General features: G+C 37.0%; 1 protein-coding gene across 1 annotated transcript in view; it reads right to left on the reverse strand.

Moving 5' to 3' along the window:
- LOC128700087 (neural cell adhesion molecule 2) overlaps positions 1 to 26835 on the reverse strand; it is a 379174-nt gene that overhangs the window by 239384 nt on the left and 112955 nt on the right. Inside the window, exon 2 of the mRNA XM_053793043.2 lies at positions 2328 to 2438. Coding sequence (XP_053649018.1) covers positions 2328 to 2438 — 111 coding nt within the window. The remainder of the gene's footprint in view (positions 1 to 2327; positions 2439 to 26835) is intronic.

A 26835-nucleotide genomic window follows, 5' to 3' on the forward strand; every position in this document is an offset into this window, starting at 1 on the left:
CTAGTTGAGAACAAACAAAATGACAAATAAATGGAACAACTTATCAGTAGAAAAAATACACAAATACCCCACACATAGGAAAATGGAAGCAATGTCTAACTTAGGCCATTAACTACTGATTATTAACTAGTAACTGTTAACTAGTGACTAGTTAATAGCCTTTTATATTCTTTATGGGTGAGAAAACAAATCGTTTTGAAGATTTCAGCACTCAAGAACGTAAGATATAGACAAATGAGAATATATGAAGATGAGAACAGGCTACTACGACTACACTCAGGACAGGCATGAGGATGAACTGCTGGGGAGAATAGGGACACGAAACAGGAAGGTTATTAGCACTTATTTGTTACACAAGACTAAAAACGAAGGCAGTATTTAAAATACTGAGATAATGAAAATATAAAATATGACTGGAACAGAAGATTTTGTGCATAAAATACGCGGTGAGGCTGCATTTAAGGCTGGAATAGTAAACAAAATTCTCAACAATGAACCATAATATAGTTTTCAAGCATCGTCATGCTAATAAAGAAACACGAGTGAAAGGCAGCAACACATTAGTTATTGACTGATTATATTTAGTGTATTAGAAAGAAAAAGGCATTTGAAAAATCAATTATCTAAATCTCTTGACTGAGTGACTATGTTACAGTAAAAAATCATATATTATTATACATATAAGAGAGGGAAAATGGTAAATAGAAAATGGAAAGATTAAATGGAAAATAAAATATGATTTATGATGAAATTTTAGGGAGTAAATAGAGTAAAATTTTAAAAGTATATAAAATTGACTTACATTTTATCGAAATGTTTGTATATGGAAATTGAATAAATCTGTGTTGAGATGAATTGAATAAAATGAAAAAAATACTGCTTTATTGGAATGTTCTGAAGAGCCATGGAAAAGAAAGGATTAACTCAATAAGAGAAGTGTTCCAACCTAGTGACTTCCCAGACATTAAAATAAGCCAGAATGGAATATCGGGATGTTTGAAGTTAATACAAAGATGTAAGTAACTGAATATACAAGGACAACTTTTTTATTCAACTGTGTAAGAAGTATAAGTTAAATACAAAATATTAGCGAAAATACGATTACTAAAGAGCAAGGAAAAAACATCACTTTTTTCTTCCTTTTAATTTTTGGAAGGTTATAAATGACCATAATTTTTAAAGGGGTGGGACCGGTAAGCCAGCGGAAGGCCTCGGTCAGATGACCAAAAGCTCCAAAGGCGGGTCATCATCTGACTAAGACCCGCGTCAGGAAACATTTGTCCTGTTTCCTGACGAACCTTACCTAACCTAACCTAGCAAGGAAAAAACTGCGAGGTATTATTCAGGAAGTTTGAGAGTATATTTACAGAATAGGCTTTTTGAATGCAATAGATTTCCGTGCCATACAGCCAACTGAAATTAAAATAATGAAAAACCTGTTTTTCATCTATTTTATCTTCGAATATTAAAATACTTGAAGAGGAACTTATAAGAATACTACTAAATAGCGGCAAGGAAAAAGTATTGGGATCATACAAGATGGCACAATGGGTTTCAAAAGAATTGAAATTATACAAGTTGGCACAATGGGTTTCGAAAGTATCGGGATCACACGAGATGGCACCATAGGTTTCAAAAGTACTGAGATCAGATGAGATGGCATCATGAGTTTCAAAAAGTATTGAGATCAGGCGAGGTAGCACCATGGATTTCGAAAGTATTGATTCCAGACGAGATTGCACCATGGTTTTCAAAAGTATTGAGATCAGAGGAGATAACACCATAGGTTTCAAAAGACAGTAAATTAGCAGACAATGAGAGGAGGGCGCACATTACGATAAGTGAGATCATTTTACAAGTGTTGTAAAAATAGGTGAAAACCCGTAGAGAAAAGTGGATTAAATATTTTTAGAGTAAATATCTTCTATTTAAGAAACATGTTAACTAACAAACACTTACTAGTTCGCAAAAGATTCTGTTTTCCGTCAACAAATTTCTGCATATCAAATCTATTATTATTTTTATGATATATATATTTCTTCCAAGAAAGAATGAATAAGCAGATATCATTTAGCTAGATTTTTCAATAAGTTTTCGACATTAAAATCCTATCTAGAAACTGCTAACCTACTGTTTGTCCTACCAACCAATCCAGGTTATAACCAACTTCAAACTAACCCAGTACAATAACCCAGACAATACCTCTCTCTTTAACTCAATATCTCGCACCAACCCACCACATCTCGCAACCATTAGACCACTACATAACCTACAACAAAGTTATCAAGAACCCATCCTGATAAACAATTAATTTTCCCATTACTCACCTCCCATGACGACGCAGGAAAGGGTCAGAGGAGTGCCTTCGTTGACAGGGCCGATTTTACGTCTGACGACAACACCGTCACCGTTATAAATGACCAGCTTCTCCGGTGGTTCTGTGGGAAAGAGAAGACGTACCAGTTGTATTATCTCTCAAGACCAGTGGAAACCTGATGTTATCATTTCCCTTTTCTTGACCAATTTATGTGACGGATCTGAAGTGAAAGAACATAAACATTTCCAAATCTCGCACGGCTAAAAAGGAAGCCTGATGCTGTAACTGCGTTAAAAGTTGCTTGTTCCTGGCCAAGATTTTTGTCATATAACCTGACTTAGGCCATATGATTTACTTTTCCTCTAAGATTCCTGCAAATAATTTATTAAAGAGGACCTCTGAGTGAGGTCTAAATATTCAGTATTTTATAATTTTAAGTTTCATTGTCTCCAATTTATTTCGTTTATACCATTATTTGACGAAATAAACATATTGCAAGGCGCCCACACGACTCCTTGAATTAAATGACCCTCACGGGTGCAGTAAAACACTTAAATACTAATAGGTAACCTAAAATAGAGCTATTTCTCTGATACTCTAGTTACTGTGCTGGCAATATTTACGCGAAATTAAAAAAAAATCAAGGTGATACATACACTAATTCTCTTGTCTACACAATCAAGAAAAAATAGAAGTAACATCAGAAATTCTGAGAACCTACGCTGAGTATCATCTAAGTAACGAAATATGAAAAAAAAAAATTTAAAGGTCTTCATTTGCGTGAATGGTTCACTCCAACAGTTACTTTGCTATTAGAAATTCATATCATATTGATCAGACCCCAGTCTTAAAATAATTTAGTAAATAATCAGTTCTAAAATAATCAACTTGTGTTATTGATGAATATTAATGAAACATTTAAATACTACACCAACATCAGATTAGCAGTCAAGACTAAATCCATGAACAAGCAATGTACCGATATTTTTATACAAGTCAAATTTAAATAAAACTGAATAAACATGGAATTAAAAATAAAAGGCCATTTTGGGAGAGGAAGTGAGACCAGTGTTGTGCGCGGTCAGGTGGGAGAAATTAACCATATTACATATTTGAACACTAGCAAACTAGTGTTCAAATCTGAGGATTATATAAATTTTAAAGTAGTCAAATCAAATAAATCCTTAATAATTTTGAATGAAGGGTTACTACCCACATTTTCTTAGTAATCATTGATTACCAAGTCCGGTTAACTGGATACGAGTCCTAAAGGTCGAAAGTACAGTGTCTGAAGAAAGGGGGGGGGATATATTGCAGTTTTGAGGGGGCAACTGAACTAAACGTTGGCACACCTCTGGCAAGACAGTGGTACAGTTAGTGATGGAAAGTGTTTCCTCTTTTTAGGAAATTCTGCCTAGGTGGAAGGCAGCCGGTGTGTTAACCATTATATATATATACATGTCGTGCGGAATAGGTAATACTTGCGATTTTGGCTTAAATAGCAACGCCCTTTTTACCGAATAAGGCAAGCGAAAAATTGTGTATGCACTAATTTCGCAAAAAATAATTCTGCACCAAACGAAAAAAATATATTTCATTGTGTTTATTAAATTACTGTAAATTTATCTAAAACATATTTAGTTGGAATAGGCTAAATTAAATTACGCTTGTTATAATAAGGTTACGTAATTTTCCTAAGGTACAAACTTATTATTTCTTACATTAACATAAATGAAAAAATGTGTCCAAGCGTATACGAGAAAATTTTAGAAAGGACTTAATTTTAAATAAGTTCTTGCTAATTGACCAGTTTTACCTAATCGGCACTATACACACACACACATTATATATATATATATATATATATATATATATATATATATATATATATATATATATATATATATATATATATATATATATATATATATAACTGTCGTAGGGACCCTCATCCTCAGAGAAAAGAATAAACTTGCTTCAGGGAAAACTTAAGGTTCTCCCTGAAGCTGTTTGAGAATTTTCTCCTACCACCCCTTATATTTCAAGTATGTTTTATTTAAAGACAAAATACATTGGCCAAACATTCACAAAAATACAACAGAAAGTAAAACAACATAGGTAACTCAGAGCTACATCTCGAATACATCGTCCAGCTCCCCTGCGGTGGGCCGCGTGCCCAGAATGCTGCAGGCATTTCCTCTCTGGATCGCAACACTGAGTCTCTGAAAGAGGAAGCTGGTCGCCCTGTGGTCCTTGGTTTCTATGATGAGCTTTTCACCTAGCTCTTTGAGGAACTTTAGAGCACACTTGCCCCATGCTCCAAGGGTCTCCGACCCTATTGGAATGAAGTTATAGCAAGGGGGAAGATCTTCATATTTTCGGATCTTCTGGGTCTCCCTGTGGCTGGCAGCTCCACCCCCTTCCACTACAGAGTATGGCAAGTAGGTGTCTGCCGATGTGGCAGCACAGGTGTAGTCCCAGGCAATCTGCTTTCCATCCTTCCAGGGTAGCATAGTGGCTCCATCAGGACGCTTTTGACTTCCATCAGACCTCTGTACTTGGGGTTCCCGTTGAGCTGGACAACGGGCTGTGGCGAGGCTTCTCTTTATTATATCATTGACCTCCTCATGTCTGGCATACTTCCCTTCTGCTGTGTGACACAAGAGACCATGAAGTCCGAATTGATCAGCTGTCGCCCTGCCGCAAATACACCTATGTTCGGTGAGGATGGGGGCGGCTAGGCGAAGAGCAACACCAATCCGAATGGCCTGTGGGTCGAGATGGGTGCCCAGGGAGGAATTGGGAACAGCTAACAGGAAATCTCCTGAGTGTGGTGCCTTCACTGCCAGGAGACGAGCTTTGTTCTTTCCTGAAGCATTGGAGAGCATTGTGTTGGCGATTTTTTCCATGATCGGTTTGTCCCAGTGGGACTTTGTGCTGTTTGTGAGGAGCTGGTCTACTGGAGGAGTCTGTAAGGGTGTCCCACCGAATCGCTGCTTCAGTAAACCTGGGGTCTTGAGCTCCTACCACATCTCTCAAGCGTTCGGGCACTATCTTCTTGACTAATGCACTGGAAGCCAAACACGAAGACAGAAAAGCAGGTAAAGCAACATGCATTGCTTTACGCACCCCTATACCTCCCAGTCGCACTGGGATGGTTGCCTGATCCCATTGCTCATCCTCTAGTGACAGGTTCAGTGCCTTCTTAAAAGTTGATCTCAGGTGTGCGTCATATTCATCGAGTGTTGGGTTGTCAAAAGAGGGTGCACACCTCAAGTGTATATATATATATATATATATATATATATATATATATATATATATATATATATATATATATATATATATATATATATATATAAGACAGATCATAAAGTAAGGTCACCTAAGGGCACCGCTACAGTGTTGTTGAAGCCCTCATCACCGTGTGGGAATCTCAGCTAGACAAAGACTGGCTTGGAGAATCAAGAGTGTCTCCTGTGTTACACTCCATGCACACCCCAGCCTCAACTGCGCCAGTATTAACATAATAATGGCAAACTTGCGCCTCTGAGATGAGAAACGTTGAGTTGTGAATATGTTGCAAATGGGGAAGGAGAGGAATAGAAGAATGGATGGAATATAAAAGAATAAAAGAGAAGAACGATGGAGAAAGGGAAAAAAGTGAGTTAAAACGAGTTTGTGGAAAGATAAAACGAGGCTGTAAAAAAACTATAACTGCGTGACATTTACAAAGGGTTCAGCAGAGGGAAGCATCAAAGAGAGGAGTGGAGAAAATGAAAAAATATAGGGAAATGAGATAAAGATTGAGGAAGTAAAAAAAAAGGCGCTGAAGTAAATGGAAAGAGAGAGAGTTGAGGGAAAAAGATAGCAAAGGACAAAAATAAAATATAGTGAAAAAGACAGAAATTAAGAATCAGATACAGAGAGAGTGGATACGTAAAGACACAAGCGGACAGGCAAATAAGGACAAGGGGCAGTGAGAGAAAATGACGAAGTGGAGACAGAAAACACTTGAGAAAGGACGGAGCGAAGAAAGCAATCGCTGTGAAATACACACACACACACACACACACACACACACACACACACACACACACACACACACGAGTATACAGTGAGGAGAACTGAGTAACAGTTTCGCCATAATTTGCAACGCTAAATCACATCTCAGCAACAGCTTATAAGCCTACGTTCTGCTAACACCTTATAAGCCTACCTTCTGTTAACAACTTTTAAACCTACGTTTCTGCGCTAGCTTATAGGCCTCCACTTTGGTAATATCCTTTAGGCCTGCGGGTCGGTAACACCTTAGAGAAAAAGACGCCTATGTTTCGCCACCAGTGGCTTCGTCAGTCCACTATGACTGAAGAAACCACTCGTGGCGACGCTTTTCTTTTAATAAAGAGCCTGCACTGTACATCTTGTCGGTATCACCGTAACATTCCTCAACACTTCATGGGCCAACATTTCAAAAACAGTTGATGGTCTTAAGTTTCAATAACAACTTAGAGATTTAGAATTCATTAAAACGAAATCTAAACAGTTTTATTAGTGTTATGCATTTCATTAATATTTTTGTATCAAATTCAGTGAAGTAACATAAAATAAGTAAAAAACTGTTTTGTGAATTATGCTTATTTTCAGGAGGTAGTAATTCTGAGTGAGATACGAAGCCGATGGAAGCCAAGATACTCAGATTTCATTCAAATAATGTGAGGGTAGCTCTAATTTCTTAACTCAAAAGCCCCTCACCGGCATCAAGACACCTTTCTTGAAAGGAAAGTTTAAGTTAGCTCCTATATTATTTGACATTCATTTTTCTCTAAATACTGTAACATAAATAACATAACTTTCATTGTTCTGAAATTGAAGGTGTGTGTGTGTGTGTGTGAATCTTAGAAACATGTTTAATTGAATTTTTGGATTTAAAAAGATATGACTTGTTAGTGAAATCTAAAAAAAAAAAAATATCTGTCTGAAGTAAATGCTGGAATCATGTAACAACCTATTTCACTGCTTTTGTGATTTTGATAAACTTTGAAGGTCAAATGAGGTTAAAGTTACTGACGTACAAACCTTATTGAATATTTAACTCAAATATTTGGGAACTGTTAAATGGTAAAGAAGTTTAAAAAAGCCAAAATAGTGGTTTTCTCACTGGGTTTCTTCTTGATTCGCCGGTACTCTCCAGGTCAGGTTCTTTTCCAGATGGTGACCCGGCCTTGGCTCCCTGTCGTGGGAGTATCTGAGACCTATGTCTCCCATGGAAGGAAGCACAAGTACCTCATCTTCTGGGACAAACTGTCCCCATTCCCCGCTCTCACGGGGCTCATAGGGAGAAATTAGGCCTCTGGTCTGCCATCTTCCCCGACCCAGAGGGCTCGTGGGAATGGCAGCCTTGTGAGCTGCAGGTGGTAGCAAGCTCTGGCTCTGGCACCTTCCACGCCCTAGAATGGCTCGTGGGAGTGGTGTCTGCAGTCATTGGTTTTAAATCTCATTCAAATTAGGTTAATACAACGAAAACATCGTTTCCTTTCTACTAACATTAAAATTACTAAAACTTACGTAAAATTAGTCTTTACCATAAGAATTATGAATCTTTAAATGTTTTCACACAAACAATTTTTATTTAAAGCCCAGGAAAGGTTAACAGCAAATGCCAGCATAACATTAACACTGTCGTCAGATAGAGAAATTCGGCTTTATATAACAGTAAATCAGTAAATTAATGTTAATTAAACTGGTCGATTTGACGTTCTACTCCGACTCGACTATACAAGTGAAGGATATTTATATAATCATTTACTTGACCATTATTTACTGCTTTATAATGATTAATTATACCCTACATACGGATGACAATGATATTTACATTGCTAGTTGCAGTTACAAGTAGACAACGCATCCACGTTACCCTAACTTTCCTATACATCAAAATATCGTTGTGAAAAAAAAGGAACGAAACCACTAACACTTGCAGGCTACACAACACCTAGTTGGAAGTAGCAGGTCCATAGTAACCAAAGAAACCCAATTATTGTGACTAAGCTCTGCAGTTCTATACTCCCGTCTGTAACACGGTACTGATACCAATGCCATATGAACGTAGATTCTCTAGAGCAACGCTCGCATTAAAGGTGTGTCATGACATGAGAAGAAGCAACCATAGCTCAACCACACACACACACACACACACACACACACACACACACACACACACACACACACACACACACACACACACCAGGAGGCCGAGACAGAAGTAAGAAAACAAATGGAAAATCATGAAAGCTATTGAGGCATTACCTCCAGTTCTCCGGATATATTGCTCTTATTTTTTTACTGCTTCCTTATAAACGTAATAATAATAATAATAATAATAATAATAATAATAATAATAATAAAAATATAATAATATTCATAAATAATAATACTATTATATAAGAAGACACTGAAGAATACTTAACATTTTATACTACAAAGAAAACAGGGTACCATATGGGGCGCCTGACACAAGGAGAGGTAAGAGGATGAGATCATCATCACATAATTAATCTCATGACAGATATACTGACAAACCTAACAGTATAGAGCATCCAGAGTCACTGGCCATACAGGCCTAAGCTGAATTATCAACTTGATGGAAGAGACACTAGAGAGGAGCAACAAAGGAGTGAGGGCAAAGCCTGACTACTAGTGAAGTAAGTTTTCCTGAATGAAGTTTCAATGAGAAAGAGAAATGCAAGTCGCTGAATGAAATGATCGATTGTCAAACTGAGAAGTGCTCGGAGGTGAAGGAGAAATTCATAACAGAAGCAATAAGTGGTAGTGGGAAGAACACAGAGAAACTGTGGTTCAGTGAAAGATATAGTGGCTGTGACAAAAAAAAAAAGGAACCTCAGTAAACAGAGAAATCAGATGACACGTCATGTATGAGTAAGTAATGGTGAGAAAAGTAGTGATGTAGTCTGAAAATGACAGTGTCTAAAGCTAAAATCAAGCCTAAACCGCTTCATAAAAGCATCAGAGAGGATATGACAAATTATGAGAAGACGAGAACTTACCGTGAAAGACAAGAAGGTTTGTAAAGGAGGTTCACCGTGGATTCTGAGATATTACCCAAGAGAAGAGGAGATATGGTAAACAGACTGAAAAATATTCAAGCAACTTCAGAAAGTGTCGCCATGGTTTCTGAGAGATGAAACAGTCGCCCTATGTGAACCGCTGGCAAAATTCTTCAGATCACTGGAAGCACGACAACCATAAGAAATGTGGGAAATTTCTAACTTCATAATAATGTTCCAACAAGTAGGTAGACAAGAAGTCTTGAAATATATTTCTGTACCCTTCTATATTGTCCATAGTGATGGAGAAGATAATCAGATGGATAATGATGAAGTACAAAGAGAGCGGAAAATTCATTCAAGACAATCAACAAGTTCTTAGAAAACTTTTTCTTACGAACTCACTAGAGTTCCACGAAGGCTGTGACAGAGATAAGTACAAATGAGACAGATGGGTCGACTTCATTTTCCAGGATTTTAAAGATGAACACTGTACCGCCCCCAGATATTGATCCAATACGTAAAACTGGTCAATTAGAGAGAATTCATTTAAAATTAAGTCCTTTCTAAAATTTCCTAAAAGGTCTTAATTTTAAAAGAGTTCTTGCTAACTGACCAATTTCACCTATTCGGGACGACATATATATAATCTACACGATTTTCCTAGTACTGAGAGGGTTAAACTACGATAAAAGAATGAAAGTTAAGCCTAATAAATTTAGAAATAGAACTTTAGAATTTTTTTATTAATATACAAAATAATTAAACTTACTAGGGCAGTAAAAGAGAGAGACTGATAAACGCGGGGATTGTGAACAGCGGGAGCAAATGGAAATTAAAAACAAATTTAACTACAAAGATGATTGGAAGAGCTTCAGCCTCAAGGCAGTTCAGAAGAGGAACGTCTTAGATGAGATGTCAGCAGCGAACACCATGCACAGCTACAGGGATAGGTACAACCGGGCTCATGAGGCAGGCAACTTAAGAGAAGCTGAGACTTGACTCCTGACAACCATAATTACAAAAAGGTGCGCCAGTAAATTAATTTATTAAAAAATTAAGAAATAAATATACTAAAATAAAGGAACAAGATATAAACTATTGAAAATTCAACAATTAAAAAGAGTTTTGAAACCAAGTTTCTTTTTCTCAGATTTCTTTAAGAAACTATGTTTTATACAATAAAATGTAAATAATCAATAAAAATAAGAGATTGTATTATACATTTAATAATATTATTAGTTTTATTATAAAACTACTTATTCAAATAGAATGTTTACTAAAATAGATAATGCTATTACCTGTTTCATTCTTATATATATATATTAAGTGAATTAATGTTTTTAATTAATTATAAATTCACCCGAGAACGGCAAATAATCCTTTTTAATTCAACCATTCACTCACCCTTTCGTTCAACCTTAAATTTGGTGCTGGGAACAAATGCATTTAATATCTCTCAAAAAAAAAAAAAAAATAGAAGAGACAGAAAAGCCCCTCCCAATCTTTCCAGCATTTATATATGTCATCAACATTTCTAAAACTCGTCATGTGGCTTCATTTGAGGGTAGAAGGTAAGGTAATTTATAATTAGCATTTAGGCTGATAAGAATGACGGAAAAACACAAAGGTGATTCTAACTTGTCCAAATAAGATAAAGATCTACATCTACGAAAAATCCGGATGAATGCACAGATGTTTTAAAGGGAATGTTATGACGTTTATTTCGGATAAGCAACAAAGAATTTTAAAACTAGGGTTGTAGAAACCAGAAACCCAGATATGGAAAAGGACACTTGGGTTATAACTCACGAAATCATAATAAAATTATTGCACATAAATAGGTTTGAACTGATGGTTGGTTAGCACACTGGCCTGTGAGTTTTATGACTCACCTCCCATGGGTTCAAACCCCACCCGTTCCGTGATTAACTTATGTTTCATTATTATGAAAATCATAACTAAGCGCTAAACCCACACGAGCCATAGAGCACTGCACTTGTGTTACATTTACATACAGCAGTGGAAATAAACTATGAAATATACTGGGAGACCTCTGTTATTATCTATTTCCCCCAAAATAGACATGAATTTACAAGCATAAATAAAATTTGAAACTTTAATAGTTCTTCTGGATAGTGGCTTCCGAATGAAGTCGGCGACTGTGCGTGGTTAAATATTTTCGAGCATTTCTGCACGAACCTGGCCGCCCTCCCGCATTCCTCGTTCATGGCTTTCAAGTCCCTCCCAATCTGACGACAGCAAACCTCATCCGTTCCTTTCACAGTACTTTATAAACACTTTTTCGTCTCCAGTATTTTTCTTTTACCTATCTTGTTGGGGAATCTTTGTTTTCCTAGTCTTATCATTGATATTTTCTCCCGATCCTTATAGTAAGGAATTACTAAGCGTGTATTGTGTGTAATTTGCAGCTGCCTTAATGGGTTAATATGATAAAAAAATATTTTTATATTTATTGCCATGTTGAGGAAGTAACCTGCATATCTATAATACTCAACTGATTATATGTAGTATTTCTATGTGATGCCACTGGGGACTAAAAATATATTGTGCTTCTTAAAAAACGCAGAAGGCAACATTTCACTTCACTTCATCACAGAGGTTGGCAAAATAACTCTGCTTCACTTTCCTTTAAAAGATCCACGCACACAGTAAGTGATATATGACTTCCATTCAACCTTGAGGTGATCAACAAAATATTAGAAAATACCCCACACATTTTCCAGTTTTGTAAGTGTATCAGCAACGTAGGTAAACCACATCACATCATGGAGCTCAATCATGTGGAATAGATACTTTCTGTGGCCAATGACTGTACAGCCTAAAAGCTGTTGTCGTGCTTCAGATATTTCATTGTTCAATAACATTAGGTATATCGTCCCCAGGATGCCACCCATTCAGGTACCTATTTACTGCTAGATAATTATAAACAGATAAAGCGCTAAATCGACAAGGGTCTACTGACAGAGGTGTAACAGGAGGCTTAAAACTTGCCAATTCGTACGTAGCTTTCAATAGGTGATCATGCACACTATTTTTGTATGTTGATTTCCCTTATCCATCTATCATTATTTTTTCTCGATCGATTCAAGTCTTTCTTGGGAAATTTACAGTAGATATTACTTATTTTCCGTAGGAATTCTTTCTTAATTGCAAATATATTTATGTACATGTTCACACTTACTTGCCAGTCATTTATACAAGTTATAAATATTATCGTTAGAAGGACTGAACTTTGTGGAAAGTCATTTATGAGATTTTCTTCTTAAAGATATTTTTCCCTTGTATTATTATTCAGTTTCATTTAAAAATTATAATAGTTTATCAATTTAAACAGCTTTCGTTTTTTCCGCGAATATTTTATGGATTCTAGATTAGTTTTGGGAAAACGTCATCAAAAGCTTATTTTTAACAAAAATAAATGCGAGATTCCCATGTATTTCTTTAGTAAATAAAGTTTTTGACTATATTATGAAAAACTAAGTTGGTTAGATATACACGAGTTTGCTAATCAAAAACTGAAGGTGTTAGAGACTCACTGGTTAATTAGGTTTATAACCTATGGTCTACACAAGGGTTGTGAAAGCTACATGTTAACTTGTTAACCAATGGTGAAAAATACTTTAATCCCTTCAGTCTTCAAGTATTTTATCCACTTATATCTAATAGCTTTGTTTACCAATATTAATATTCTTCTTCTTTCATTCCCTTCCGTGTCTCTTCTCCATATTGAGACTTTTCTCATATAACATTATTTATTGCAAGTATCCCCACGTCTTCCATCACCTCCTGTCCCATATACCTTGCCCTCTTCCCTCACCACATTCTTTGCTACCTTCGTCACCACCTGCCTAACCTATTTCATTATTATCCTTCACCTATTTCCCTCTTTCCTTCCTAACCAGTTTACCTCCTTTCACCTCTTCCACCATCTCCTTCCTTACTTTCTTCCTCACCTTCTTCCACCTCCCATTTCTTCAATCTAAAAAATAGAAATAAATAAATGCATAAATAAGACAGTTATCAGTTACTAAAGGAAACGTTTCACCACCTGTGCCTTCATTATTAGGAAACGTCTCTCGTGGCGAGACGTTCCCTTTAATAAATGTCCGGAACTGTAGACAAATGTTCTTTCCCAAAGTTTTTCTCGGAATCACCAGATCATTAATAAACCTGGGTGGCTTATTTAGCGCAAAGGATAGTGAAAACTCCATCCTCGATCCGTTTAGATAGATCTATTCGTAATAGAACTGTCCATTATAGAACTGCCCATTATAGAAATGTCCATTATAAAGCTGCCCATTATAGAACTATCCATTATAGAACTATCCATTATAGAACTATCCATTATAGAACTATCCATTATAGAACTATCCATTATAGAACTATCCATTATAGAACTGCCCATTATAGAACTGTCCATTATAGATCTAACCATTACAGAACTGTCGATTAATGAACCTAGACGAGAGAACAATGACTGACAGTAATGTTTCTAAAACTGGATTTTCACAACCTTAATACAACTCATCATCATCTGCCACAAACTAGCAACTACATTTGAGCGAGATTCACCACTGCATCTGAGAGAGATTCACCACATTACCTAAGAGAGACTCACTACATCTGAGATTCATCACATCAGCTGAGAGAGTAATGGCGTCACTGACACTTTCTCTGTCGTGATAGTGACAATTGATGGAGAAATGGTCAAGTCCGCCCAGCTAATTGGCGAGTCATGAAGCCGTCGTGAGGTAAGTGGACCGGTGTGGTAACTCACGAATAATGATGACCCATTCATCTCACCTGCACCCTCTTCCTACTTTTCATATTTCATAACCACGGAGAAAATATTTTCTTACAGTACTCCCCCTGAGCGCTCCAAAGTTTTATTTTTTATTATTCTATGATAAGTTAGATTTGGTTAGGATATATAAAGTAAAAATATTGATATAAAAAGATATATAAAGTTGAAATATAGATATATATAAAGTTGAAATATATCTTTAGAACACTTATGTACTGCTATCTTAACTTTAAATTTGTGCTAACCAGAATTCCTAGTTCCTTTTTTCCCATTCATTTTGACTAAGATCTACAATGGTCTCAGTAATGGTAGAGAACACTGACATGATGAATAACACGCATGTACACCTGGGGATGTTTAGTATTAAGACGTTTCGCCAGCCAGTGGCTTTATCCATTCAGTACAGAGGTTGTGTGAAAGTGTTGTATCTGGAGACAACTGCAGACGAGGAAATCAATCGCTCAGCCTAGATGGTGGTGGTCATCAATTTAGCTCTGATGAACCAAATTTCGATTTGTATAGAGCGTTTAACTCATGACCTGATAATGCTCCGCTCCAAGTGAAGAATTCTCCATATAAAGTACAAAAATATCGTGACTGGAATACATAAATAACTCGCACATAGAAGCTTACGACGACGTTTCAGTCCGACTCGGACCATTTACACACTATTACTTTCTAAATGGTGTAATTCAGACCAAAACGTCGTCGTAAGCTTCTCTCTTCCATGTGCGAGTTATTTATGTAATCTCCATATTACTACCGCATTTTGCATTATAGAGCATAATGCGGTCATCAAGTCATGTCTTACACAACTCTATGAAGAGTGAGGCACTACCAATATTACGACCACTTATCACTGTTTACAGCAGGACGTAATAAAACTCTTCACAGAACCTAACGTTGTCTCAATAATAGGTTGTTCTCCATCGTGTGCATTATTTTCATTGTTGATGGCAGAATCACTGAAAATTCAGAATAATAGTCTGTACTTTCAATAACTGATTGAATAATCACTTTTCTAAAAATAATGCAATAATATACAGATGGATATCATCATCTTTCGACAAACCAGCCGTATCCCACCGAGGCAGGGTGACCCAAAAAGAAACACGAATGTTTCTCTTCTTAAATTTAGTAATGTATGCAGGAGAAGGGGTTATTAGCCCCCTGCTCCCGGCATTTTAGTGGCCTCTTATGACACGCATGGCTTACGGAGAAAGAATCCTGCTCCACTTCCCCATGGACATATATATATATGTCGTGCAGAATAGGTAAAACATGAGATTTTGGCTTAAATAGCAACGACCTTCTTGCCGAATAAGGGAAGGTTCAGAATGATTTTTGCGAAATTATTGCATACACAGATTTTCGCAAGTTTTACCTACTCGGCACGACATATATACGAGACAAAAAAATAATCTCTCCAAAAAAAACCCTGACTGAGCAAATTAAGGTGCTAACCATCCATCCTTAAACAACAATAACAAGACTGGCAGAGGGTCCATTGATTTTTCTTAAGTTGGCCTGGCGCTTGATCGACCTGCTTGCAAACTGCGTTTCCTGCTCTTGATCCACCACTTATGTGGACTATTTATACGGTTGGCAGGAATGATCTGCTATTGCTCCATCTTGAGGAATTGATGGCTCTCCCAATAGTGAATTGATTAGACTTTCAGCATAGAATTGATGACTCTCTCAGCGTAGAATTCACTAAAACGGGGAGAATTTATTGCTTCGGAAGGAATTTATGACTGTCCCTCTGGACTACGACTTTTTTTGAAGATGCAAAACTAGCAGTGAATTAGATATTCAAGAAGCAGGTGTCTACTGCTCGCTGGTGTCCTGCCCTCACAGAGTAGTCACTTGCATTAATAAGTCACTTGCATTAGTAAGTCACTTGCACTAGTAAGTCACTTGCACTAGTAAGTCACTTGCACTAGTAAGAGTAACTCACCAGCACTCACAGAGTGCGAATAGGATAATATTTACGAGTGAACCATGTCATGGTTCTGGAACCATTACTGCAGTCCCATTAAGCGCAAAATTTATCAAAATAGCGAGAATTCACTGGATTTAAATGTTCCATGATGAGGAATTGATGACTCGCCAAATTTTCGTATGGACACTAATCGAAATTTGGAAATATTATAAGATATTTCTCGAAATATTTCTTATAGCGTTGCTTTACTGGAAGTTTTTTTTATGAAAGAGAGAATGAATTTATTTTAATTACTTTGGTTAGATTAATGAAACAATTTTCCTAAACCTTCTTTATGCAATTATTTTAATATTTCTGACATAATTAACACCTTACTGGTTAATAAATGGGCAATATAAATGGGGTGCCGAATAGGTAAAATTGATCAATTAGCAAGAACTCGTGTAAAATTAAGTCCTTTCTAAAATTTTCACTCATATGTTTAAAGGTATATTTTTTTCATTTATGTTAATTTAAAACTTAATAGTACTGTACCAAAAGAACCTTTGAAAACTTACCTAACCTTATTATAACAAGCGCAATTTAATTTAGCCTAATGCAACTAAATATATTTTAGATAAGTTTACAATAATTTAATAATAAACACAATGAAATATATTTTTTCCGTTAGGTTCAGAATTATTTTTGCGAAATTATTGAATGCACAAATTTTCGATTGTCTTATTCGGCAAGAAGAGCGTTGCTATTTAAGCCAAAATAGCAACTTTTACCTAATCGGCACGACTTATGTATGAATAACAACACTGCGACTGGCCGAGGATTCGAACCCATGTCGTTTTGGCCCACCTCATGGTGAGCGAAAATCACACATGACGCTCTAATCCACGAGACCACGGAATCCTACAAAAATGACGCATCCAGCAGAGCTAGGTGTTTTACGGTCATCCGAGAACATACGGTGGTGTGGGTGCCTTTAAGCTAATTACATTCTACTCCCCGTTTGGTGTACTACCCTCACGAGCTGGGAGTAAAATGAAATTAGTTAAAAGGCACCCACACCATCGTATGTCCTCGGATGACGGCAAAACACTAAGCTCTTCTGGGTGCGTCATTCTTGTAGGATTGTGTGGTCCCGTGGGTTACAGCATCATATATGATTTTCGCTCACCATGAGGTGGGCCAAAACGACATGGGTTCGAATCCTCGGCCAGTCGCAGTGTTGTTATTAATACCACTCGTTCGTGGTTACAAACGTATGTGCCAGTCTCTCTGTATACCTACCAGGGACTTTCTATATGTACTTATGTGTCAGTATTCGTACCAGAGCCTTTGTATATGTCCCAGTGCCTCTATATGTACCGGAGGCGCAATCTGAACTCAAGGAACAAGCGCATTGTCTTCGAAATACGTAAGACAAGGGGAGTAAAGTTTTCAGCATTCACACAGACCAACACGTAACCGTGTAGTGGAAAAATATAGTAACCTTGATACTAGGCATACGAAAGTTACATAAACTTTCAAAGCCAAAATCGTAATAGTTTCTCCTGAACTGATAGTGATGGAACAGAACCAGTTAGGTTCACTTTTTTCGAGGACTATACTTCTAGAAGCCTACACGTAAGGTATTAAAGTACGGTTAACTACAAAAAGAAACTGATTCACGAATACGCCAGAACTTATGCATCGGGCATCCTTATTGAGACATCCTCCTAAGATATCACCGCGAAGGTATTCACTCACACATTGACGGAGACGAACTCATACGCCGACGGAGACAGGAACTGACATGCCGACGGAGACAGGAACTGACATGCCGACGGAGACAGGAACTGACACGCCGACGGAGACAGGAACTCACACGCCGACGGAGACAGGAACTCACACGCCGACGGAGACAGGAACTCACACGCCGAGGCAGAAAGAATCCCAGATATAGAAGGAGACGAACTCAGATATCGACACTGATGGGAACTCAGGAAGAGAGAATAACCCACGTTTACCCAACTAGTCACCCAACCAGAGAGAGAGAGAGAGAGAGAGAGAGAGAGAGAGAGAGAGAGAGAGAGAGAGAGAGAGAGACAGACAGACAGACAGACAGACAGACAGACAGACAGACAGACAGAGAGACAGACAGAGAGAGAAAGAGAGAGAGAGAGAGAGAGAGAGAGAGAGAGAGAGAGAGAGAGAGAGAGAGAGAGAGAGAGAAAGTCTCTCCTGTGTGTGCCTCTAAACCCAACTAACAGAAGTGAGCAATCAAGGCTCACATATTCCACACTCAGGTAAGAACCAGATAACCTTGACAAATCTGCACAGGGCTATGAAACGCCAGTGAGTAGCTGCCTAATTCGAAACAAGCAGTTACTACTTGTTCCAATTCCAGCCTCCCTTCACGAAACTTTTATAACAAATGAGACACCCAAAAGAATACCTTACAACAAGTTTACCTTCACGAGCGTGACCCATAAACACCGACTCGAATATATAACACATACGAATTGTATAAAAGCTATCATTATCATCCTGGCCAAGAATGATGCCAATTTATAGCAATTTACTAATATACAGAATATACAGGAATCTTTGACAAGAGTATGGAGAAATTACTGACGACGTATGTAGAGATTATGTCGTTCTGTGACGGTACCAGAATCTCTATTTGCACCAGATTCTCGACATATGAACCAGTCACTCTGTACACAATATGTACCAGAGTCTGTATATGTACCAATCTCTGGTACATATAGTGGGGCTCTGATATACGAAGTGTGTGTATATACAAGAGTTTCTGTATATGTACCAGAATCCCAACACATTTACCAGAATCCTTTTGTATTTTCCAGAGTTTGTGCATAGAAGGATAAAATTTGCGTATAAGTAGCACAAATTTAGCATTCAAACAAGTAAGCTTGAGCAAATTATAGCCATTTAATTTTCCTTTATCCAAATGGCTGGACTATCATCCCAAATTAGCTCACTGCTTGAAAATTCTTCACGGTCGGTTATATAAACTATTTCATTAAAACGAGAATAAACTTCATAACGCTAGCAACATCAGTCGTTGAATAAACATTTTGCAAGTTTTATTATTCTATATTTTCTCTGGATGTATAAAATAACAAACATGTAATGATGATACAGTAATATATACATATCTAATTCGACCATACTAATTCCTGTGAACTTTTTATTTGATCTGAAAACAACTAATAATTACATAAATTATTTGTCTATCCTAAACCTTTTTTCCTTAGCCTGTTTATTAGGTTTAGATCCTAACATCATAATGCTTCTATTAAAAGGATAAATCTGGGAAACATAAAAGATAATATTCGGATATCTTTTTATCATTGATGTATATAATGTGGAAATCGAAGATTATCATCTCTTTGTTAATAATTTGCAAGGAATGGACTGTTTATTATGAAAGAATGATGCAAGTATGTATCTGTTTTCAGTTTCACATGACGCACCTGTTTTACCTCACACAAGTTCGTTCACAGTGATACCTTAAATTGGAATCCAATAGAATATATATTTATTCAACTATTTAACCCCTCGCATAGCTTGTAAATTCTTTCCGACATGTTAGCCTGTGCTGAGGTTAGGCAAGCGAGGAGTGGGGAGCTGGAACTCAGGGAAGGAGGGGAAGATATTGATGTTAGTGGGGACTCGTGAGAGTAAAGTGGAGTGGAAGAGAGTTTGAAAGCGATTAGCGAGCTTAGGGAAACAACGTATTTTGGACAATTAACGTGCAGGGGGGTGAAAGAGTTTACGAGAAAAATGTAGATATGGAGAAGGGAAAGAGGTGTCGCCCTTCATTTTTTCCATGACCTCCCACTTTACAAGTTAACCTCTTTTCATAACCTATTTGGCAACTTTCGTAGAGTGCCCATGTCGCCATTCTGCCCGCCTTTGTCCTATCATTTTCAATTTTGGGATTAGCAATACATTACATAAAACGATCGGTATGTAGTATCCAATTACATTTGGCACGTCGTATGCACGGATCACATATAGCAGTGGTATTAGTAATGTTCCATACGGGATATCGGTCATCTCGTTTAAAAAAAAATGTTGCCAATTTCTTACGAGCCTTCTGGCTCCTCTCATTTAGTTACTCTTTTATCAAAAGTAGAACATTCGATTTTTCTTGCTCACTAATTAGCTTGTGGATCAATGCCAAATACTTTTCTACAATCCATTGTTTTGCTATCCACTTATACTTTGTCTTAAATACTGTATAAAAGTACGATGGGCCATTTAAATTGTGATGTTTGTGCACTTCTGTCAAGACGGTTATTGAATGAATGGCAAATATTTCCTTTGTTTTGGCTGAGCCTACCTTGGTGGAGGCGATCAGTAGTTAAAAAAATATTAGAAATATAAAAACTTGTGATGCAGGATAATCCCTAAATCGGTATTTGTTTTCTCAAAGACATCCCCGTCATTATAGGTATTCCACCATTTTCTTCCTGATAATCTATATTATATACACATTTGCCAGTGATACTACCAAGTAGTTTGATGTCATTTTCCTGCCTTATTATATATTTGAACTAAACTCACAGTTTTCCAGCTGCCTGTTGTCTATTTTGTGTCTAATGACTTGTTAAATGTATATGCCATTAGTTTGTGCAGTGCTTCAACTAAACTCTAGTTACGAAGGCTCTAGTTACTAGAGCCTTCGTAAAAACCCACGGAATTTGTAAAACACCAAATGTAGTGTTTTTTTCCCTCCTCTTCCTCCCTGGACAATGGGGTGCTATCCGGTGATTGATTGACTTCACTAATTGTGTATAAAACGGGGCTTCATATCTTGGATGATTGTTGCATAGTGGGAGTATTCCAGGAGGATTGTGTTATGCAGTGGTTATTATAGTGGCCGTGTTATCCAGTGAGGGTACACCTAGACTGTTATCCAGCGGTTTTTGTCTTGGATGACAGTGTTGGTAGTACTCCTCCCGTTCCTTGTTTTTATTTCTAGGTTTTTCATGGTCTAGACCTTTATTTTTATGGTTCACTAAAATAACTTCCGAACCCACTCCATTCCGTAAATCCTTTTTCCCCACATAATCTCTTCGTCAGTAGTTGGATTTAAACGTTTTCATCTCCCTCTTCTCTCTTCGTTAACACTAACTTATTTAAATTTTTAGCACGAATGGTTTCTGCATTTAAGTCGTTCATTTTAAAATATAATAGCTAAAGGTGAAGACTACCTTTACTATTGATTCATTTCCTTGTAAATTTGCTTTTCCCTCAATGAGTTAGATAAAACGCTTTTTAATACTGTCTCCAGTATTAATTTACAATGATTGTAATGATCCCTTTATTGTGTTGATCTAGTTCCTAGTGATGGAACTAGTATTAGCTTTTCTATGGTCCTCATAGTTACTTCATTAAGTTGGCGGAGGGGTGTATAACATTAATATTATAATTCTGGAGCCCCGCCCCCATTCCCCTTGTGTTAACTCTCACCGCCAAAAACTTGTGAAATTCTTTTTCGTATTCTCTTCTAAGCCGTCTCTAAACACTTTGGTACTAGATTCTAGAAGGAGAATGTTGAAGAGAAAGGAGAAGGTGGAGTATTATTATTATATTCATATTAAGTACTAAACCCTCGGAGATAATTCAACGCAAAGGACGGTGGAGGCTCGATACTCTGCTTAGAAGAGCATTGACACGCTACCTTATCGTATTCACCTAGTTGTCCGAGAAAAAGTGTAAACAATCCAGAGGGTTTTATTAGAGAAAGAAAATATTACGAGACACTGAGGTTGAAGGGATTCGTCAGGTTAGTTGAAGTGCGTGTTCTCTGGGTCGAGGCTGAAATAGAAGGTGTCCGTGTTAGGGCCAGCGTGAACGGTGGCAGCGGCGGAGAGCAGGGTACAGTGGCACATTGAGGGAGAGAATGATTGTAGTACCGCTGTAAGGGAAGAGAACTTGAGAGATGGTAGTGGCAGGAAGATGGAGAGAGAACAGTGGGTGATTGTGGGAGAGATATGGTAGGGGCAAGAGGAGTGATGTCGGATTGGGAGGGGAAGGATAGTCCGCGTGTGAAGTGACTGGAAGAGGAATTACAAATTTCAATTAGTTTCATATATTTACATTTGTTTTCCCATTTGGAGTTTTTACAATATTTCTGCAGTGGTATCTATAAAAAAAATTACTAATTACACAGTAATATTAATTATTTTTATACTGTAGTTTAGTCTGCAACTTTACACAGTGTGGAGGAAGCGGTGCTGCAGTTAGCGGAAGAAATGGTGAAAGGTTAAAGCAGCAGGAATAACGAAAGCCAAAGCACAATATTGTTTTACATTCGTGGTTAAGCGTTAAACCGTAAGGGTCATCTAGCACTTAGGAAGAAGTAGGGATGACAACAGGGGACAAGTGCTAGACGCAACACCTAGTTTGATCGCTGTGGGTTGCTGGCTGTAGAACTTATAGATGGATCGCAGTGGCTGGTCAATAAAAATATAGACAGCTACAGTAGATAACCGGTTTACAAGCAATCCAAGACAGGATGACAAAGTAGAGTACACTTTGGTCCCTCGCCTGACGAATCCTTCAGCAGTATAGTGGGTGGTAGGACGTGTACACAACGACGTAGCAAGGAATAGATCTCTGATTAAATTAAAATAAACTACCTATATAACTTAGAAACCCTGATTTTTAATGAGGTTAACCGGTAAGCCAGCTGAAGGCCTCAGTCAGATGACCAAAAGTTCCAGCTGTGGGTCATCATACGACCAAGACCCGCGTCAGGAAACACTTGTCCTGTTTCCTAACGAATCTTACCTAACTACCAATGTTCCAGCAGTTGTTCGTAAATCACAACAACTTTTTTTTATTTTTAAAAATTATAAATTTACACATACTTATTCCGTTTGCAATCCGAACATTCCTTTAAGAAAATTACACAAAAAATTAAAATCTAAAGCCAAATCTTGGAAGAAAAAAAAATCCGAAACCTACTGTAGATATCCACTATTTGGAATACCTAATGGATGCTAAAAAATACTCTTTAATATAGTTTCCAAAAATATTATTTATTTTTGAGGAATTTTCTTGGACTTCATGGTTTCAGAGGACATTTACCGTGGTATTTACTCAATTTCTTCCCATTTTCTGATCCCTTACAAGACCAAAACTCAGCTGGAAAAGTTTAAGATTGAGTTGAAGGCTTGAGGCGCCGCTCTATCTCTTCCTTCTTCATACCTCCTACCTCCTTCTCCTATTACCTAACTCCTCATTCCTGCTTATTACCTCCGTCCACATTTTTTCGTGTTACCTCCCACTTCCTTTCTATTTTCCTCCTAACTGCCTTCTTTCTCCCTCCTATTTCCTACTCCAACTTCCCTCCACCCTACTGCTTCTCTCCTCACTCTTACCTCTCTCCTTATATCACTCCCGTTTCCTATCTACCTCTCTTTCACTCTTTCCTCTCCCTCGCCAGGAGTTAGCAAATGGCTTCAGAAATCCAAGACTTCCTTTTCCTTTCATTTTAACGAATAATTTCTTGCGTTGCTGGAAGTTGAGATTACGTAGCTGAGATACACACGGGGAGACGAGAGAGGCGAGGGTGAGCAAGATGGTCGAAAGAGAAATGCATCTATTTATAATCGTAGTGATGTATGTACGTGAAAAGCGAGTGCAAGAGTGTTGCTGGTGACTAAGACACTTGTGCATTTGTGTATTGATCAACACGTCGGTATTGTATATGAGCAATGTCACAATGGGTGCCACTGCTCGAAACTGTGTGACGGATAATGTGATAAGCAGCGAGGGAAGTAGAGGTGTTTTATGAAGTAATAAAAAGCATAAACAGCCAGTGGTAGGAAAAGTGTCACTGTTTTGTTAACTATTAACCAACCATTGGTAGGTGAAGCAGTAGTCTTTTGTTAAGTATTATCCAGCCAGAGGTAAATGAAGCGGTAGTGTTTTGTTAACTATTAACCAGCCAGCGGTAGGTGAAATAGCAGTGTTGTGGTTGTAGTGGGGTCAGTGACCTACAAACAAGCATGTTGTATAAAAAACAAGTGTTGTATAACACATTAACAAGCTAGTATTAGGGAGGTGTAATGTTTTGTGATAACATGTGCAGTCTTACATCCTATTATTTTTTTTTTTTGTAAATAAAGTTGTTAAAGCTTCCTCATAAATGACTGAGCTGTGACTCGGTACTACATCTACCCTAGTGAAGCGACGCGAATTCCATAAATATCCATTTTTTTTTTTTTGCACCAGGTCCGCTAGGTTGACGTGTTTTATCAGACTTTATTACTGGATACCAAGACGTCAAACAAAGAGAGAGCTCTAGCACTTTTTACTACGAATGTGTAAAGAAAACTCTAATAATGGCAGTATATTCTAACTGAAGAGTAAACTAATTGAAATGGTGAAATTTAGATGAATAATGTAGAGACAGAAAGTAGGTGGACTGTCCACTTTATGGGACTGAGATATATTTTATGGGTCAAATTAGGATGTAGGGTTATCATTATTAGTTCTCTGTTTTTTTTTTTAAACATTTGCTGTAACAAGCACGAGAATTCTCTATTAGCATTAACTCTTGTTATCCGCCGACAATGTTCTTGAATACATCGATGTTTATGGTGTTAACTGTGGTCTTATCTCTGCCAATATTCTTTAAATATATTATTTTCTGCGGTTCATTTCTTTTACTTGTTTTTAATTATAAATTGGAGGATTTTTCACTCCATTAATGAGTCGTTCCTTTAGAAAGGAAAATGACGGATTGAAATCTTGTCTAGTTTTCATTACCAATTTGTGGATTGAATATGAGGTATTTCATCAACTGTAACATGTGTCTATTCTTCTATTCAGGTTTGTCAAAAATATCTTCACTGCCTTATATCAAATATAAAAGTGAAATTTGCAGATAATACTGTAGAATCACATGAGGAAACGTTTGAGATAATGTACTGTTCTTAAAGCATCTGATATTAAATGAAATATAATAAAAAAAAGAAAGAAAATAGATATATAAGATATTGAAAGAAAAAAAACTGATCAGATCTTGTTTGGGTTTTTAAAACATATATTTCAAGAAACGTAGGCTCTTCGCTCTGAAATATTTTAGAATATCCTCTACAAGAAGGCAAGTCGGTACACCCCTTGGACACTGCAAATGCAGTGGACCCTCGAATTTAGTCCTGCCTTTTCTGTATGCAAAACTATTTTTATCTATAAAATGTATTTTTTGTTAATATTTTTGGGTGTCTGGAATGGGTTAATTGGATTTACATTATTTCCTATGGGAAATATTAACAAAAAATACATTTTATAGATAATAAAAATAGTTTTGCATACAGAAAAGGCAGGACTAAATTCGAGGGTCCACTGTATTGTGAAAATGTTTAGTAGTAAGACCTATTCAACTTTACACTAGTCTTTAAAGCGAAAATTGGACAGTTAAAGAGAACAAAAATAAGGTAATTGTTAACAACTTGGGTTTCACATTGGCACAACCCAACATATCCAGTCAACTGAGCTAAATATGGTAAAAAAAAATCATGAAACAGCGAAATGTAAAATCAGATTACATTTAACTGAACTGTAGAGAAGCTTTCAAAAACATTTTTTTATTAATAAAAAACTAAACACAGGAAGAAGAGAGGATAAATTTTTGTTATTTTAAAGGTAAACGAGGCGTCTGCAACACTGGTTATCTTTATCGCCTGAACAGCAGGTTTGTTCGCTCGAATATAGAGGCGATGTTTATACCGACTCCAGTATAAGTCGCCTATGCATTTGACTGAAGAAGCTCGTTGCATGGGAGAAACGTTTCGGCATGAAGAAAAACTTGTTTTCTGAATGTACCTTATCCATTAGAAGATAATAGAATAATCACGAACAAGAGATACAAGACTCAAGACAACCACAGGAGAACTTGAATGTTAGCTAGGTCTTTCGTAATAAAAATAATTATTATAACATAATAAAGGAGGAATACTGCAGCAGGCCTGTTGGCCCATACTTGGCAGGTCCTTTACAATCCATCCCACTAACAAAACATTTGCCCAACCCAATTTTCAATGCCACCCAAGAAATAAGCTCTGAAAACTATCCACTCAAATATGCAACTCCCACTCAAATCGAACCCCTCTCACTCACTTTCGTGCTGCAATCAACACATCAGAAGCTTGTAATTGTAATGTTACAAGTTAGAACGTTCCCCTGAAATAATCTGGTTGCACTTCCTACTCATTTCTGCAACAATGCAAGCTCCTGATGATTGCAACACGAACGACCTAGAGTTATCATTCATCTCCCGCTGTGGTTGTTATAATTATAGAATTACTGGAATGCATGAAAGGCTTTTAATTTCAATGCAAAGTACCAAAAGTAACAAGGCAATTTTTTTATTGGGCAGTATAGCTATTAGGGGTCCCACAAGGATCAGTAATTGCATAAATAATTATGCTGTTAATGGTACTAGAATCACGTGTATTAGAGGAAATATTATTTTGTATATTGCTACAGGAAATCATGGACAGATTAGGCAAATGTAAAGATACAATTTTTCAATATAAGTATAAACATGCCTCAAAATAAAATATGAAGAAATCTTAAGGACGTTGTTACGGGTGAAATATCTAAGCGTTATTTTTAACAATCATTAGCCACTCGAGGACTATCATATATACAGAAGTGTGGA

This window comes from Cherax quadricarinatus, chromosome 64, assembly GCF_038502225.1.
Source record: "Cherax quadricarinatus isolate ZL_2023a chromosome 64, ASM3850222v1, whole genome shotgun sequence".
Taxonomy (NCBI): domain Eukaryota; kingdom Metazoa; phylum Arthropoda; class Malacostraca; order Decapoda; family Parastacidae; genus Cherax; species Cherax quadricarinatus.